Genomic DNA, 16,662 nt, shown 5'->3' with positions numbered 1-16,662 from the left:
ATAATACTGCTGCGGCATGCAGCCCGATCACATACTCACTCCAAAAATCACACAATAGTATAAAAATATTCAGCCCAAACTTCATTTAAAAATATTAATTTAATTTCTAATTTAAGAAAAAGGCTGAGATTTCAAACACAGTATTAAATACCAGGACTAAGTTTAATATTTATAAATATGGTAAGAAACCATTAAAATAATCCCTGAAGGATTCAAGTAGTTGGCACGAAGCCCAATTATGACAATTAATCCATTGTTATAAGGATATTACAAATCTACAATCAAATAGGTACCAATTTTATTAAGCGGGACGGACCAAGTCACAGTCCCTGACGGTGCTCTACCCCACGCCCGTTATCCGGCGTGCAAGTCACCTCACATAGCACTACGATGTGCAAATTCGGGGTTTCAAACCCTCAACACAGCATTTACATTTATTACTAACCTCAAGCCGGCCAAAGTCCTAGCTTGCTATGCCCTTGCCTTTAGAATTCACCTCTTCGCGCGTCGAATCTGACCAAAACCACAACGAATACGTCACAATATGCTAAGGGAATATAACCCAATCGAAAAGACTCGAAAAACATCAAAAATCACGAAGTTGGCAAAACCCGAGCCCCGGGCCCACTTCTCGAAATATTATAAAATTCACATCACCGGATTCCTTATCTCGCCACAAGTCCATGCATATAAAGAACACCAAAATCGGAGTCCAAATGACCCCTCAAATTCCCATTTTTGTTCTCTTAGGTTTCAAGCCCTAAACCACCATTTTTGACCCTAATTCCTTGAGTTTTCAGTGTAATTTCATGTATTTGCATGATAAAATTGTGTTCTAAGTCCAAGAATTCTTACCTGATCGAAGTCCTTGAATTTCCTCTCTCAAAATCGCTCAAGAACACCCCAAGTCCGAAGTCAAAATATGTGTTCTTTCAATATTTCGCGAAGGGAATTAAAACCATTTCTGACCAGTTATTTCCGCATCTGCGGCTACATAGCCGCATNTATATATATATATACCATTTGATGAATTCAAAATTATAATTTAGTAAAAAAGAAATTCATTATTTAAATTTTTAATGAACTACAAATTTTGAAAACTAATCAACTAAGTATTACAGTAGAAAGAAATGTACGAAAAAAGGGGGATAGAGATAATTTTGTGATATTTATATTTTAAATTAATTAAAAAATAAAAGATAAATAAATAACACTCAAGAAAATTATCAATAGTACTAAGTACTCCCTCCGTTCCAAATTAGATGAGGTAGTTTGACTCGTCACGGAGTTTAAGAGAAAAGATGAGATTTTTGAAACTTGCGGTCTTAAAGGGTAAAAGCTTTGTAGGACCATGCCATTTGTATGATTATAAATGCTTCTCATTAAGGTGAAAATGTGTTATGAAAAGTTTAAAGTTGAATTATTTTCCAAATATAGTAATGTGTCATTCTTTTTGGAACAAACTAATAAGGAAAGTGTGTCATCTAAATTGAAATGGAGGGAGTACTTGCTAATTCAATAATAAAAATAAAAAGGAACAAATAATTTATTTGATTATTATATAATATGTATCCTTTAATTTTGTATAGATTGTGTTATATTTCTGCACACTATATTAAATAATAAATACAATTAATATTTATTAAATTAATATAATATATTAAATCATAATTTTATAAGATTAATATTTTTTCGAATCACGTAGGTGCTTATCCTAGTGGGGAGAAAACAAAAATACAGAATAAAATGCTATAGAATCTCAATAACCAAACAACCATACAAGTACAAAAACCGAGCTTATCTGGAGTGTAATGCACAAAAGATATACTGTGAAAAATGGAAGCTCTACTTGTAAGAAAACTCGGCGATCCTACTCTACCACCGAATGTCTCAGAAAATTCACCATTCGATCTCTCAACCTCTCATCCAATCCCTAATTTGGGGTCACCTACCTCCGTTAGAGTACGAGTCAAAGCAACCAGCTTGAATTTCGCAAATTACCTCCAAGTCCTCGGCAAGTACCAAGAGAAACCCCCTTTACCTTTCATTCCTGGCTCCGATTACTCCGGCGTTGTTGATGCCGTTGGCCCTAATGTTACTAAGTTCAAAATTGGTGATCCCGTTTGCTCTTTTGTTGCACTTGGCTCCTTTGCTCAATTCATCGTCGCCGATCAATCCGACTTGTCAGTTCTTCCTTAATCTCTTCTGCTTTATTTTACAATGATTAAACAATTCAAATGCGGAAAGCTTAGTTTTCGTTTTCGAAGTTTATCTATCAGTATTGGAATTGATTTACGTGGTTTAGACAACACTCTACATTTATATTGAAATGAAATGGGCCTAATAGAAGAATGGGTAAATGATTAGTAGAGTCCACTTTTACTAGTTCGATTTGAGGTGTAGTTGTTTAATTGATTGGTTAAACGTTAAACAATTGAAATTAGTGTAATAGGGCTTGGATACTACTGCAACAACAACAACAACATACCAGTGAGTTCCCACAAGTGAGGGTCTGGCCCGTCTGGGAGGGTGGGGTGTGCTTGGATACTAGTGCATATCTTTCAATATACACGAGGGGTTGTTTGGTTCAAAACCAGGTTATCCAAGGATTATAATCCTGGGATATAACCATGATAGATAATCCCAAATATTATACTGGGATAACCTCCCTAGTCCTTGTAAGCAAGCGGCCCCTAAAATTTGGTAAAAATGGGAAGTGTACCCTTACTTGATTTCGCGTGACATAGGTCAATGGACCTTGTATACGAGCCAAACTAGACTTGTGCTTTTTTTTCTTACTTTTGGGTTGGTTCAATGGTTTTAGTGTTCAAAAATGTCTTAAGTTAGCTTATAATTGAAGGTTTCGAGTACCTGATGGGTGTGATCTAGTGGCAGCGGGTGCACTTCCTGTTGCATATGGGACATCCCATGTGGCTCTGGTGCATAGAGCACAGCTGCGTCCCAATCAGGTAGGGTCACCTTCCCTTGAGCTTTAGGGCATAAAATGGTAAGGCCATTGGTACATGATTTATTATACACCCGAATCATGTGACATACTGGTTTACAAATGGTAGGTGTTAATGGTACTTGGAGCGGCTGGAGGTGTTGGGCTCTCAGCGGTACAAATTGGGAAGGTTTGTGGAGCAACAGTTATTGCAGTTGCTAGGTACTTTTCAATTCTCAAGTGTACAAAAAAGTTCTTTTAAGGTTGTTGTGCTAAAAGTTATCCTTGTCTGTTATTCATAGGGGAAATGAAAAGGTGCAATTTTTGAAATCTTCAGGAGTTGATCATGTAGTAGACTTGAGCAATGCAAACGTCATCGAAAGTGTCAAGGGATTCCTGAAGTCAAGAAAGCTCAAAGGGGTTGATGTCTTGTATGATCCGGTCGGCGGGAAGCTTACAAAAGATAGCATGAAGCTATTAAATTGGGGAGCGCAAATTCTGGTTATTGGATTTGCAAGTGAAGAAGTACCTGTCATCCCAGCGAACATTGCTTTGGTGAAGGTAATGCTTCTAAGCACCGCGATCTTTTTCTTTTTACCCCCTTTTGGTTCTTTCCTTCTAGTCGTTTGACTGTACCAGGCTTAGTTAGTCCGGTTGCTGGTCAATTGAGTAGCTCTTAATTAGACATGTCCAAGGCTCCTAAGTTACGCATGTGGTGGGCACACTAGCTCCTTGAAGTTCCTACTAGTAGTTTGAAATTTGAATACAAGCAGTAAGTTAAAAGATCATTCTTAGAATATAGACTGTCTTGCCATAATCCTGATTGCATATACTATGTTTGCAACATGCTAGCAACATAACATTTCTTAGTCTCAAATCAACAATCTAGAGGGATCTTGCGCTGAAGGGTGTGGCTTAGTGGTCAATGAAGTGAGTGCAAACTTGGGAGACCATTCAAATTCCAATAGAGACAAAACACTACGTGAATTCGTCCCATCTTCCTAAGCTATGGTGGGCAGAGTTATTCGGTACCTGTGCTGGTGGGAGGTAGCAACCCAATGAAATGGTCGAGGTGCACCCAAGTTGGCGTAGGTACCACTATTTCAAAAAAAGAAAAAAGAAAAGGAAAACCAATCTTGAAGGATCTAAAGAGTAGAAATTTCACGCTCTTGTCACAAGAGGATGTAAAGGAATGTAAGTATTTTCTTTTAAGACATGCTGCTCCCAAATTATTGCATGAGAAGTTTGCTCCACCTTTCATTTCATAATATGGACAAGCTACTATTAATTATCCAGGTGTCTCATAATACAAGCAGTATGAGCAGCAAAGGACTTTCATTTCTTTTTATCTCTCTTTACTCCGTCATCCCAGCCTCCAAAAAGAGAGCTTATTCATTTTCTTTTGTCCGAGAGTAATAACCATCATTTTTTATACTTTTTTTTCCCATCAGAACTGGACGATTCACGGACTCTATTGGGGAAGCCACAAGATATATCAACCTAATGTGCTTGGAGATTCTCTGAAAGAGCTCCTATCCTGGTTGTCTAAGGGTTTGATTACAATCAACATTTCTCATACATTCAGCCTGGCAGAGGTAAGAATCTTTGGCATTTATCACTTTTTAAATCCAGAAAAAAGTAAGAAAAGATCCTAGTAATGTGCAGGGACTAGCATTTCATATTCAAAAAAAGGCTGTCTGATCCTTACGGACCTTCAAGATAGTTAAAATCCTAAAGTAAGGTGCCCAGCTCTGAACATTAATCCTAAAGAATGCGGGCTTGCCAAGCTATTAAATGCTTGATTACTAGCTATTCAAGGTCCATCCTGGATCATCATGCACGAGAGAAACACAATGGCCTCTAGAAACTTAGAGGTCTAGGTCGTAGGGTTACTATGGAGAAGAAATATGTGGCTAGGATCTTCTTATATCGAGAGAGGTAGTCTGGTGCATTTGTGCATGGCCAGTGACATAATCCTTCGTGCACAAGTACATACTGTTACATTATATTCTTCTTGACAACAGTTTTCAACTGAACCCATTCTGAACTGAAAGTAAACCAACACATGGCTTATCTGGATGCTCATTATTTCTTCTACAGTATTTGATATTTCTGCTTTCTATAACGAAGAAATTCTTGAAAAAGAAAAAGTAAAATATCAAATGAAGTTCCATTCAACACGGAAAATTTCTTGAAATTGGTTGTGACAATGAGGACTAAGCTTGATCTTGCTAGTCTCATACTTCTCTAAGCAACACCACTGCTAAAGTTGTTTTCTTTCTTTTGTCCGGTTGAAGAATTAGGGTGATTGTATTCGCGGGACTTCTTGTCAAGAATAGGAAAATCAATAATTTAAACAATCCGGTTGTCAGTCATACTGGTAGCATGAGTCAGTCCTATAACTTAGGACATCCATAGAAAACTTGTTAAGCTATTGCTCATTAGTTTTTCTGGTTTTGTGAGAAATTATAAAAATGTTAAGAACTATTGGGGATTTACGTGCTATAAACTTAAGGACTAAGGCCTCATTTGTTTGCGCTTAATGGAGGTCTGAATATTAATCATTCAGATCTCAGACATTAAGTGCGTTTGTTTTTAAAGGTTGAATCTTAATAATTAAGTGTGGTTGAATCTTAATAATTAAGTGTGTTTGTTTTTTTAACTTCACAATCACTTAATGGGTCTGTATGATTAAGATCTATAACAGAGACTTAATTTTAAGAGGCTATCATCCATATTCATTACTAACTGCCGCCATCGCCCACCATTATCAACTACCACCATACCACCCACCACAACCATACTCAACCACCATCATCCTCAATTACAGCTGCCACCATTATCGACTACCACCACCCGCCATCCCCACCACTCCCACCGCCGTCATTCTCAACCACAACTAACACTCTTTCACCTCAACTACCATAACTAACCTCCCCATCACCATCAACAACCATTGCTGGCACTGCCCATCATTATAAGCTATCTGATAACAACACGATAGGGAATTCAAGAATTACCAAAGAAAAACAAGAAAATCAAGAAACGTGCGGAAGCTAAGAAAAATAGAGAAACAAAAAAAAGGACGGAAAATTAAAGATAGATTGAATTCAAGAAAGAGTTCTTGAATTCAAGAAGTCTATTCTTGAAGTTGAATCCTAACAACAACAATTAGCTAACAAAGAACTAATCGCCTTTGGTAGAGAATTAAGAACAAGAGATAGATTGTGAAACCCGACCCTTTAGAATAACAAGAACAACAATAAGCCTAAACTTATCACCTTTCTTGAATACCTAGAAGTGATCTAAGATTTCGAAAGAGTTTAATCTTACCACCTTAAGTTGAGTCTTGAAGGATGAAGAATAAATTCAAGAGTAGCCACACACAAGAGTGCAAGAAAAATCTCACAATTTTTATTGATAATAGTCTAAGTCTAAAAGCAAAGAAGATACCCCTTTATATAGGGAAGGGGTCACGAAATTCTACCTAAAAAAACAAGGAAATAAAGTCCTAAACTACTTTGGACAACAAGTCCAACTACCATAGGAAAAGGTAAAACTCTAGGAAAAAAAAACCAAGTCAATCTTGGAAAGTAATTCCAATAATCTTAGGAAAAGAAAAACAAAACCTTACCTACCTAGGAAAGCATCATATGTCCTAACAAACTAGGAAACAAAATAAGGAAACTTGGGGGCGCGAAGTTGGCTCCTTTGTGAGTTGATTTAGGCGCCTAATTTAGGCCCTCCTTGGCTGGTGCTTGGACCCCAATCAATCTCCTCTTGGACTTGGACCATGAAATGAGTGTAGCACTTAGCTAAATCCTCTCCATAATTTTTGAGCTCTTCTTCCACCATTAGCGCCTTCTTGATCTCGCATTGAAGCCCAACAACCTTGTCTTGCTTCTCCTTAGTTTGAGACCTTATGAATGGCTTTCTTGGTGCTTCTACAACTTTATTCTTGTCCATGAAGCTATAACTACCACCACCTAACACCACCTTCCTCAATCATAACTACCACCACCACCTGTCATTATTAACTATCACCACCAACACCCTCAATAATAATCGCCACCACTACAAATCACCACTAGCTACTACCCTGAACCACCACCATTAACCAAAATTATCACCAACCACCACCTCAAGTCGACATTCACAAGCACCATTGTTAGCCATCACCACCCGCAACTACCATATTCTAAAACACTATATATTTCATTGATAGAATATTATATTAATTAGTATTTCATTTGAATTTTATGTTTATTAATTTTTGAATAAAGATTAATTTTATACATTCGGATGTTAAAAATCAAACAGACTTAAACTTTTAGTATTCAAATCTTCATACACATCTTAATATTCAGATGTGTATCAAGATTCAGACATCTTAATCTTAATACACATCTTGATATTCAGATGTCTTAATCTTAAAAAAAACAAATGAGGCCTAAAAATCCCACTAACCCTACAACACACAAGGACCAAATTAAAGTTATGTGCAAAAGCAATTATGTACTATATCACATGTAAAAGCTCGGATCTTCTAAATTCAAAATATAGTTTATGGTCTATCAGATACATCTCAATGTACAAAGTCCCTTTATTTTCCATTCCTAAATAACGTGTCAGTCAAATCCTAAGTTGCTCGAACTCTTCACTTTCAGTATCGCGCCAGTGTCGACAAGATGTGGGTGTGGGATCCGTAACGGATCTGGTCAACCGATTTTGGGTACTTTGACCAAGATCAACGGAGAAATTAAGGACAAATACAATAATTTTTTAAATCAAAACAAAAGCTAGGGTGAAATTGAAGAAAATGGAATACCTTGTATATAGAATATTTTACGTCAGTCCGTTCTTTTTATTTCCTTCTTGGTTTCTCCTCTTGATCAACATTTTCTTCTTCTCGGAATATCTTGGAAGTTTTTCACATAATGTCTCATAATTTAGACATTTTTATAGCTCTATTTTAAATATTTGAATTATTTCTAGCTGAATTCCCACACCATTATCCGTACCTGGAGCCATACTCCCGAATCTAAAAATTTAGATCATGAAGGATCCAACCTCTAGATCCGCGCCCATATCGAACACCCGCACCCGAGTCCAAGCAACTTAGGTCAAATCAATCAATGTCAGTTCAAAAGGCATAACAGAAACAGAAGTTAGCTGTTGTTCATGGTTTGTTTACAGGTTTAGCTTTTGGTTTTTAAAGGAAACGGAAATGAGAAATCCTTTTAACTTATTTGAGGCAGAAAAAAGTAGTTAATGACGTTACTTTGGTTTCTCCCCCAATTCTTTTTTTCAAATTTTGTTCACTTAATGATCTCAATATGGTAGTTTTCTGCCTCATACAACGTGGGTCAACCGACTAAATTACTTTTTCAGTGGGGAGCCAGTTATTCTTTATGCTGTTGGAAATGTAGCATTGTGGTTTCCGCCGTGCATTCGCAAATTTAATAGGAAACTATAGTGTTCTTTCCCTGTTTTATCTTTACTTATTAAAGAAAGGAAGAATAGAAACTAGTGCAAACGAATGGAGACTTCCAACAAGCAACCACTTTTGGTGATGATAATGCGACTCATACTACAAATTAGAGTAGAATTATGAGAGTTAGTGGTCAATGAAGTGGGTTAGAACCATGAGGTCTGAGGTTCAATTCCCAACGGGGACAAAAACACTAGGTGATTCCTTCCCATATGTCCAAGCCTTATGGATATAGTCACCTGGTACCTGTTGTTGGTGGGAGATAGCAGATATCCCGTGGAATTAGTCGAGTTACACGCAAGCTGGCTCAGATACCACAGTTATTTAAGAAAATACAAATTAGAGTAGAACTAGGAATATGCATGACTGATACGGAATCGTATCGAAAACACGGATATAGCAAAACACGCGGAATCAAAAATAAGAGCCAGACCTAGAATTGATTATAAGAACAAGAACCAATTAGGATATGAAACCTAATTATAACCCTAAGCTATGAACATAAGAGCTAGACCTACAATTGATTGGAAGAACAAGAACCAATTAGGAGATGAAGTCTAATTACCTCTATGAACTCAATCACTTGTAACCCTAAGCTATGAACTTAAGAGATTGACAACTCTTGAAAACTCGGATAAAGTAATTAAGCAATTAAGTATTCACTATTAATTGCTCACCAACTAAAACTAATTTAGCATGAAAGCAATAAAGAAATTAAAGGCATAAACATAATGCATTAATTAAAAGATAAGGATAAAGGGTGAGACTTGCAAGTCTTAAAGTTTATCATTAATCAAGTCTACCTAAAATAAAAGCCTTAAGGCTATTTATACTAGAGTGGGTATTTGGCTACAAATGACCCAAATACCCCTAAGTTAATTCTAAGGAGCTTAGTCAATTATTACAAGTATAGCCTTCTTGATCTTGACTCCTTTAATGCACTCCAATGCTATGATGTTGACTTGGAAATAGTTAGGCATGCTCATCCGGCATGTATCATCCTCCCCCACTTGAAAGAAATTCGTCCTCGAATTTGGACCTTGCAAAACCAAGAAAGGGGCAAACATAAGTACCAGGCCAATCACAAGAATCAAAGCATTTATGTCCAAGCTAAAAGATCAAAGATCACAATTTGGCACTCAAAAATTGACACTCTTATGATATAGCCAAGTGTCATAATCTATAAAGAACACAACTCCAACACAAACCTGATTATAAGAAAAATAATACTCATTAGAAGAATCAAGAGAGTGTAAAGTTTCATGCTTCCAACAAAACCACAATCTTGTAAAAACCTCAACAAAGTGCACACTTCTATGGTATAACCAAGTGTCATAAGAAGCAATAAATATCATACTCTCCAATTCAAAGAAAGACACTTCACCGTGATAAGAAACAACTCCACGGTCAAACGAAAATGTTAATCCACAAATATTTACACACTTTCCAACAACTTCACATGACAACTTAAGAGATATGCCAAGCTCATCATGAATCATCATATAAAGAATATCACAGTACTCAAAGTTAAGAGTCTTTACCTCAATGGCCTTAGATAAACACAAGATAAGCATAAGCCAAACGTACATACCGTTCTTACTTTTGGGCAAAAAAAAAGCTCTTGACAAAAAGTATGCCAAAGTGTTAGTTCAAGGCCTTTCTTACCTTTAGCAACTTTCTCTTGTTGAACCTTCACAAAATAATCAATAAAGTTAAGTTCTTCTTGCTCAAAATGGTCACTCAAAACACCAAAAGAAACATTCTTACCTTTTCTAATAGAAGCATTAGCAAAATCCAATGAGAATGTTCTTTCAAAAGTAGGAATAAGAGAAGTAAAGCAATTAATACTAGTGCTAGCATCAAAAACTTTACTTTCTGTTTCACACTCAACTAAATCATCACATAAATATGCATAAGAGTCATCAAGATCAAATACAAGAGAAGTCAACTCATTGGAATACAAATGGAAGTTTTCTTCTTTTATATTTATGTCATTATAAGTAAATTGTTCACTCTCCAACAACGCATCTCCACACTCACATTTGCTCATTTCACCATGAAAATTGAATCTTTTTGCCAAAGGAATGACAATAGAATCAAAAGAATCATCAACACATTCTTCTTGACTCATTTCTTCATAAAGATCAAAACTTTCTTCCAACAACGTGAAAGTAGAGTCAAAAGAATCATCACATGCATCATCCCATATAGGTGGGGTATCATAAGATTCAACATCACACAAATCACTAGCTAAGGAGTCATTAAACAAAGAACTAGAATCATCCAATAATGCACAAGAACTCCCAGCTAGTTGCAAACCATAACTATTTTTCTCATTACAAGATAAAGAAGTATCAAACTCATTAATATCATCGCTATCTTTTAAACTCAAAGTGTCACTACAATCAACTAAAGTATCATGAGTAGAAGGATAAGCTATTTTACCTTGAAGCTCTTCCAAAGTGAAATTCTCCTTACCTTGCACTTCCTCATTTAATTCGATAAGTCCTCTTGAAAAGGTAGATTGATTTCATTCCAAGCTCTTCAAAGTGGATTGAACTTCACTTAATGGTTCGTCTCCAAAAGTCGCTACACAAGTTACAAAACAACTAGAGAAAGAAGAAAGATTAGCATTAGAACAAGGAAAATCCTCACCCTCTTTCTTTTCTCTCCTTTTCTTTTCAAGCTTTTCACTCTTTTCTAGTGACAACTCACTCACTTTACTCCACACTTTCTCTCCTTTTTCCACTCTAGAGTTGTCATTTTTCTCTCCCTTACTTCTCACTATCTTTTGTCTCTCATCCTTACTTTTTCTCTTTGCATTTTTCAAGGATGTTCTCAAACTCATTTGGTCTCTTCCCCTTTGGTTCACTTCATTCCCCCTATATTTATCATGGAAAACTTGTTGGATGTTGTCCAACTCATTCAAGGTGTCCTCTTGATTATGTTGAAAAAGTGGGTTGTTCATCATTTGAGGTTCTTGAGGTGATATGAGCAGTGGAGGAAGAAGATTGTCCCTCCTTGGTGGTACTTGAGGCATATGTTGGGGAGGTAGATTCATTGGTCGTCTAGGTTGGGTCATTTGGGGTGGTGGTATTATTGGTATGTGTGCTTGAGGTCCAAATGGTGGTTTGTATTGGTAGTGGGTAGGTGGTCGGTAGTTTGGTGGAGGAAAATAAGGTCCCTTTGGTGAGTGTGGTCGCTTTGGTAGGTTTTGTGGTATTTGGAAATGTTGGTTATGTTGCGGTTTTCCTCTTTGAAGCATTTGTCGCACTTGTGAAGGAGAGGGTGTAGTAGAGGAATTAGTAAGCGTCATACTACGCTCCCTTCCTTGTCGCCTCATGTGAGATTCCTCCATCATGGAATGCAACCTTGCATTCGTTGTGTTGCCATATGGTAAAATTGGTAACCTTCTCCTTGGATCACAATTAAGACTAGATGTTTGTCCGTACTCCATGATACCTACAAAACGAGCAAACAAATTAGTAGTAAAGTCCTCACCAACTCACTTGATATCGCTCAAGCCTCGTGTATCACACCTTGCACCAATTTGCTTTTGCATGCTCAAAGTCTTATTCACTCTTGCCTTTTTCCGCTCAAGTAGTGAATGTCAAAATTGCTAGCAAACTTAAGTCCCAAGGTTTCACAACAAGTTCCAACCGTCTTCGGGGTGGAGTGGAAGTTGTGTATTCACAAGGACGGACATTTAAAAAGCAAACGGACTTGAACCAAGCATATCACAATGAAAATAAAGAGAAAAATACGAAAGAAATGGCACGAAATAAAACAAAGCATACAAAGAAACTAGAATTAAATTCAATATGACAAATATCAAGTTAATCTACTTGAGAATTTAGTTTACTACAAATTGTGAAGAAAGAAAAGGAAAGAAACTACAAAACTGAACACTTTGTCAAAATGCGGTCATATTCGCAAAATAGGCTATTTTGCCAGATTTGCAAAGAATGGCCAAAACTGTAATGCTGGATAGAATCACAATAGCTGACAGAGTTGCAGGTTGGCAACCAGTTGTGTAGAATCTGCAGAATCAGTCACCAAACTTCAGCCCCAAATTCTAGAGAAATTATCTACACTTCAGAACATACTTCCCTCAGGTATTTAGACTCAGAAGCTTTGCTTGGACTCACAAAAAAAAAAGAAAAATTGCACTCCGAGCCAGTAAAATAACTCCCGAAGTGTAATTAATAGTGCAGTTAACTCTCAGCAGTCAAGATCAGCAGACCTGTGGAGAAACAGGGCAGATTTACTACAGGTTCTTAGCTCCAATGCTAGTCCAAAAATTGCAGTTTCAGCAGCTCAAACATTGGAGAAACAGAGTAGAATTTGCTGCTGAACAGTGTACAAATGGCACTCAAAACTGTGCAGGTCCTTGTTGTCAAACACTGCTCCAAACTGATGCAATTCCTGCTGTCAAACACTGCTCAAATTTGGGTTCAAAAAGTTGGTCCAAAACTGCAGCTTTTGCCTTTTGTTCAGCTGCAATTTCTAGGCAGAAACTGGTGTGCAAAACTGCCAGAAAACTGGTGCAAAAATGCAGGCCAAACAGCAGCTCAACAAGGCAGACAAAGTGCAGAAGTTTGTAGCTCAAACAGTGCATAAAGAGGGGAGAAACTGCAGATTTATCAAGGCTGTTTCAACAGCTTCCAATAGCAGCTCAAAAACTCAGAAATCCAATCCCAAAATTTGACCCAAACTGCTCAATGAACTCAGCTCAACACTTTCTAATTGCAACAGCAGTAGCGACACAGATTCTAGCAATAATAGACCTCCAGTTGTTCCTCTCAATCAACAGAAACAAGGACTTCAAGCTTAGAAAATCAGAAACTCAATTGTCATTACCTGATTTGCGCGAGGATTTCTCAGCTGCTCGAATCGATTCGAACCAGTCTGCAAAGTTCTTCAAATTTGCAGTTGGTGTTCTTCGAAGTTCTTCAAGCTTGACTCAAAATTTTCTATGCAACCTCACTCAAATCTTCATCAAACGAGTTCAAACTTGATATACGAGCTCGATTCGACACAAAGAACAATCCCCAGAAACTAATTCGTTAAAATATTCACGAAATCAATGGAGCCCAGGTCGTCGAAGAACTGAGTTCAGAAATTCCGAATGAAAACCTATCGAGTCAGTTTTCAATGGACACCAGTATGTAGCTTTAGCTTCAAATAGCTTAAGAATCAAACTCCAGTAGCTAATTTTGAACAAATAACCCCAAAATTCAAAAGCCCAATCAACGTCTTCTTCGAACAGACTTCCAAATTTTTTACCAATCCTAGCAAATCAGCTTCCAATTGAGGCCTAACTTCAAATTCAATCAACAAATTCGTTTCCAGCAAGGTTTTCGAACACCCAAATGAAATCGAACCCCCAATTTTCAGATTCGACAAAAAACCTAGATTCTCCAACAGTCGACAATGGAGTTTCCCGGAATGGAATTCAAGTTTAACCCAGAGTAACCGACGATTTTAATTGATATCAGTCGATTTTCAGTGGATTCGACAATTTTCAGATAGAAAATTTGACAGAGATCAAAAAATTCGATATTTCGTGAACAAACAGGAGAAGAACATATACGATTTCCATTTTTAGACACAGATGAACAACAACCTTTCTTTTTTTTTTTTTAGATTTTCAGATTAGATGATAACCAAAACAAAGATCCAAGGATCGATAGAACAATCCAAAAACCTCCGCTCTGATACCAAGATGATACGGAATCGTATCAAAAACACGGATATAGGAAAACACGCGGAATCAAAAATAAGAGCTAGACCTAGAATTGATTATAAGAACAAGAACCAATTAGGATATGAAACCTAATTACCTCTATGAACTCAATCAATTGTAACCCTAAGTTATGAACATAAGAGCTAGACCTACAATTGATTGGAAGAACAAGAACCAATTAGGATATGAAGTCTAATTACCTCTATGAACTCAATCAATTGTAACCCTCAAGAGATAGGCAACTCTTGAAAACCCGGATAAAGTAATTAAGCAGTTAAGTATTCACTACTAATTGCTCACCAACTAAAATTAATTTAGCACTAATGAAAGCAATTAAAAAATTAAAGGCATAAATATAAATGCATTAATTAAAAGATAAGGATAAAGGGTGGGACTTGCAAGTCTTAAAGGTTATCATTAATCAAGTCTACCTAAAATAAAAGCCTTAAGGGCTATTTATACTAGAGTGGGTATTTGGCTACAATTGACCCAAATAGCCCTAAGTTAATTCTAAGGAGCTTAGTCAATTATTACAAGTATAGTCTTCTTGATCTTGACTCCTTTAAAGCACTCCAATGCTATGATGTTGACTTGGAAATAGTTAGGCATGCTCATCCGGCATGTATCAATGACTGTATGTCACTATCACTTGTTGTGTAGGTTTTCGAAAGCTAAGTTACATATTTAAGTAGAACTAGGAATATGCATGACTGTATGTCAATATCACCTGTAGTGTAGGTTTCCGAAAGCTAAGTTACATATTTATGTCATTGGTACATGTGTTTTCATTGCGCTTGGATTTAGTTCTTATTGATAATGGAATCAAGATAACTGCCACATTATTGTTCGCTTTTGGCAGGCCCATCTTGCCTTTACTGCACTCAAAGATAGGAGAGCAATTGGAAAGGTGATGATATCATTTGATGAGTGGAGAACACTGAAGTCTAAGCTTTAGTTGGACTAAGGAATGAAACGAGTTGCAGAAGATTGTCCTTGCTGCGTGAATATCCAAATTATGTACTACCTTATGCTAGCTGCTACTATAGTTTTTGTCATATAGAGGTGCTGAAACCAATAAATATGTTCTTGTAATCAATGAAAGAAATCTTAAAGCATTAGATGCTGTTTGAATGTAACAATAGACGTACTTGGAAAAATTGTGGGAAATGTAATAGAAATTTTTTCTATTACATATATTTCTCTTTGGTTCATTGCTGATCCTGACTCGTTTATGTTTTTTTTTCTTTTTTAAACCTTAATCAAGTAGCACTTCTCTTATATTCTTTCTTATTTTTTAAAAAGAAATTTTTCTCTGTATCCTTGGTGGGGTAGATATCTTTTGTAACTAGCTTCAAGATGGGTAAAATCGGATAGTAATATCTTAGACCTAATTATATTGTGTAATTTTCTCTAATAGTAATGACGAAAAATATACTTATAAATTTTGATCACTTATATATTTCATGAACCAAACTATATTTTTAACCACATTTAAACAATGCTAACTTTTTACTTCCGTTAGACAATCGTTTCTCCAGCTCTTCTTCTCTTCCTCAATATTGAATTGGTTAATCATTCATCAAACCGGCAGGGGCAGATCTATCATGTAAGCTGCCCGTTTAGCTTTGTAAAAATAGCACGGGATAGCTAGTTTTCGGACTGCTCATTCAAAAATAGCCAGCGTTTGTCAAGTCATTGAAAAATAGCCACTATTTTGCTGCAACAGAGACCGTTCCNACTCTCAGCAGTCAAGATCAGCAGACCTGTGGAGAAACAGGGCAGATTTACTACAGGTTCTTAGCTCCAATGCTAGTCCAAAAATTGCAGTTTCAGCAGCTCAAACATTGGAGAAACAGAGTAGAATTTGCTGCTGAACAGTGTACAAATGGCACTCAAAACTGTGCAGGTCCTTGTTGTCAAACACTGCTCCAAACTGATGCAATTCCTGCTGTCAAACACTGCTCAAATTTGGGTTCAAAAAGTTGGTCCAAAACTGCAGCTTTTGCCTTTTGTTCAGCTGCAATTTCTGGGCAGAAACTGGGTGCAAAACTGCCAGAAAACTGGTGCAAAAATGCAGGCCAAACAGCAGCTCAACAAGGCAGACAAAGTGCAGAAGTTTGTAGCTCAAACAGAGCATAAAGAGGGGAGAAACTGCAGATTCATCAAGGCTGTTTCAAAAGCTTCCAATAGCAGCTCAAAAACTCAGAAATCCAATCCCAATATTTGACCCTAACTGCTCAATGAACTCAGCTCAACACTTTCTAATTGCAACAGCAGTAGCGACAGAATTCTAGCAATAATACTCCAGTTGTTCCTCTCAATCAACAGAACCAAGGACTTCAAGCTTAGAAAATCAGAAACTCAATTGTCATTACCTGATTTGTGCGAGGATTTCTCAGCTGCTCGAATCTATTCGAACCAGTCCGCAAAGTTCTTCAAATTTGCAGTTGGTGTTCTTCGAAGTTCTTCAAGCTTGACTCA

At 36.9% G+C, this 16,662-nt stretch overlaps 1 protein-coding gene across 2 annotated transcripts; it reads left to right on the top strand.

Annotated features, from left to right (window-relative positions):
• LOC109232172 (quinone oxidoreductase-like protein 2 homolog) lies at positions 1,761-15,392 on the top strand. Of its 2 annotated transcripts, none has more exons than XM_019397852.1 (6): positions 1,761-2,183; positions 2,861-2,969; positions 3,075-3,166; positions 3,247-3,505; positions 4,396-4,539; positions 4,610-5,050. In XM_019397852.1, exons 1-6 carry the CDS (start codon positions 1,837-1,839, stop codon positions 4,643-4,645), a joined length of 987 nt encoding a protein of 328 aa, XP_019253397.1. In that variant the 5' UTR covers positions 1,761-1,836; the 3' UTR covers positions 4,646-5,050. The 2 variants fall into 2 exon arrangements, with proteins under 2 accessions (XP_019253397.1, XP_019253396.1); XM_019397851.1 differs by lacking the exon at positions 4,610-5,050 and adding an exon at positions 15,041-15,392 and having other exon boundaries at positions 1,763-2,183.

This window comes from Nicotiana attenuata, chromosome 9 (genome assembly GCF_001879085.1).
Source record: "Nicotiana attenuata strain UT chromosome 9, NIATTr2, whole genome shotgun sequence".
NCBI classification, from domain to species: domain Eukaryota; kingdom Viridiplantae; phylum Streptophyta; class Magnoliopsida; order Solanales; family Solanaceae; genus Nicotiana; species Nicotiana attenuata.
The sequence above is the reverse complement of the archived record's forward strand: the minus strand, read 5'-3'. Positions and strand labels throughout refer to the sequence as shown.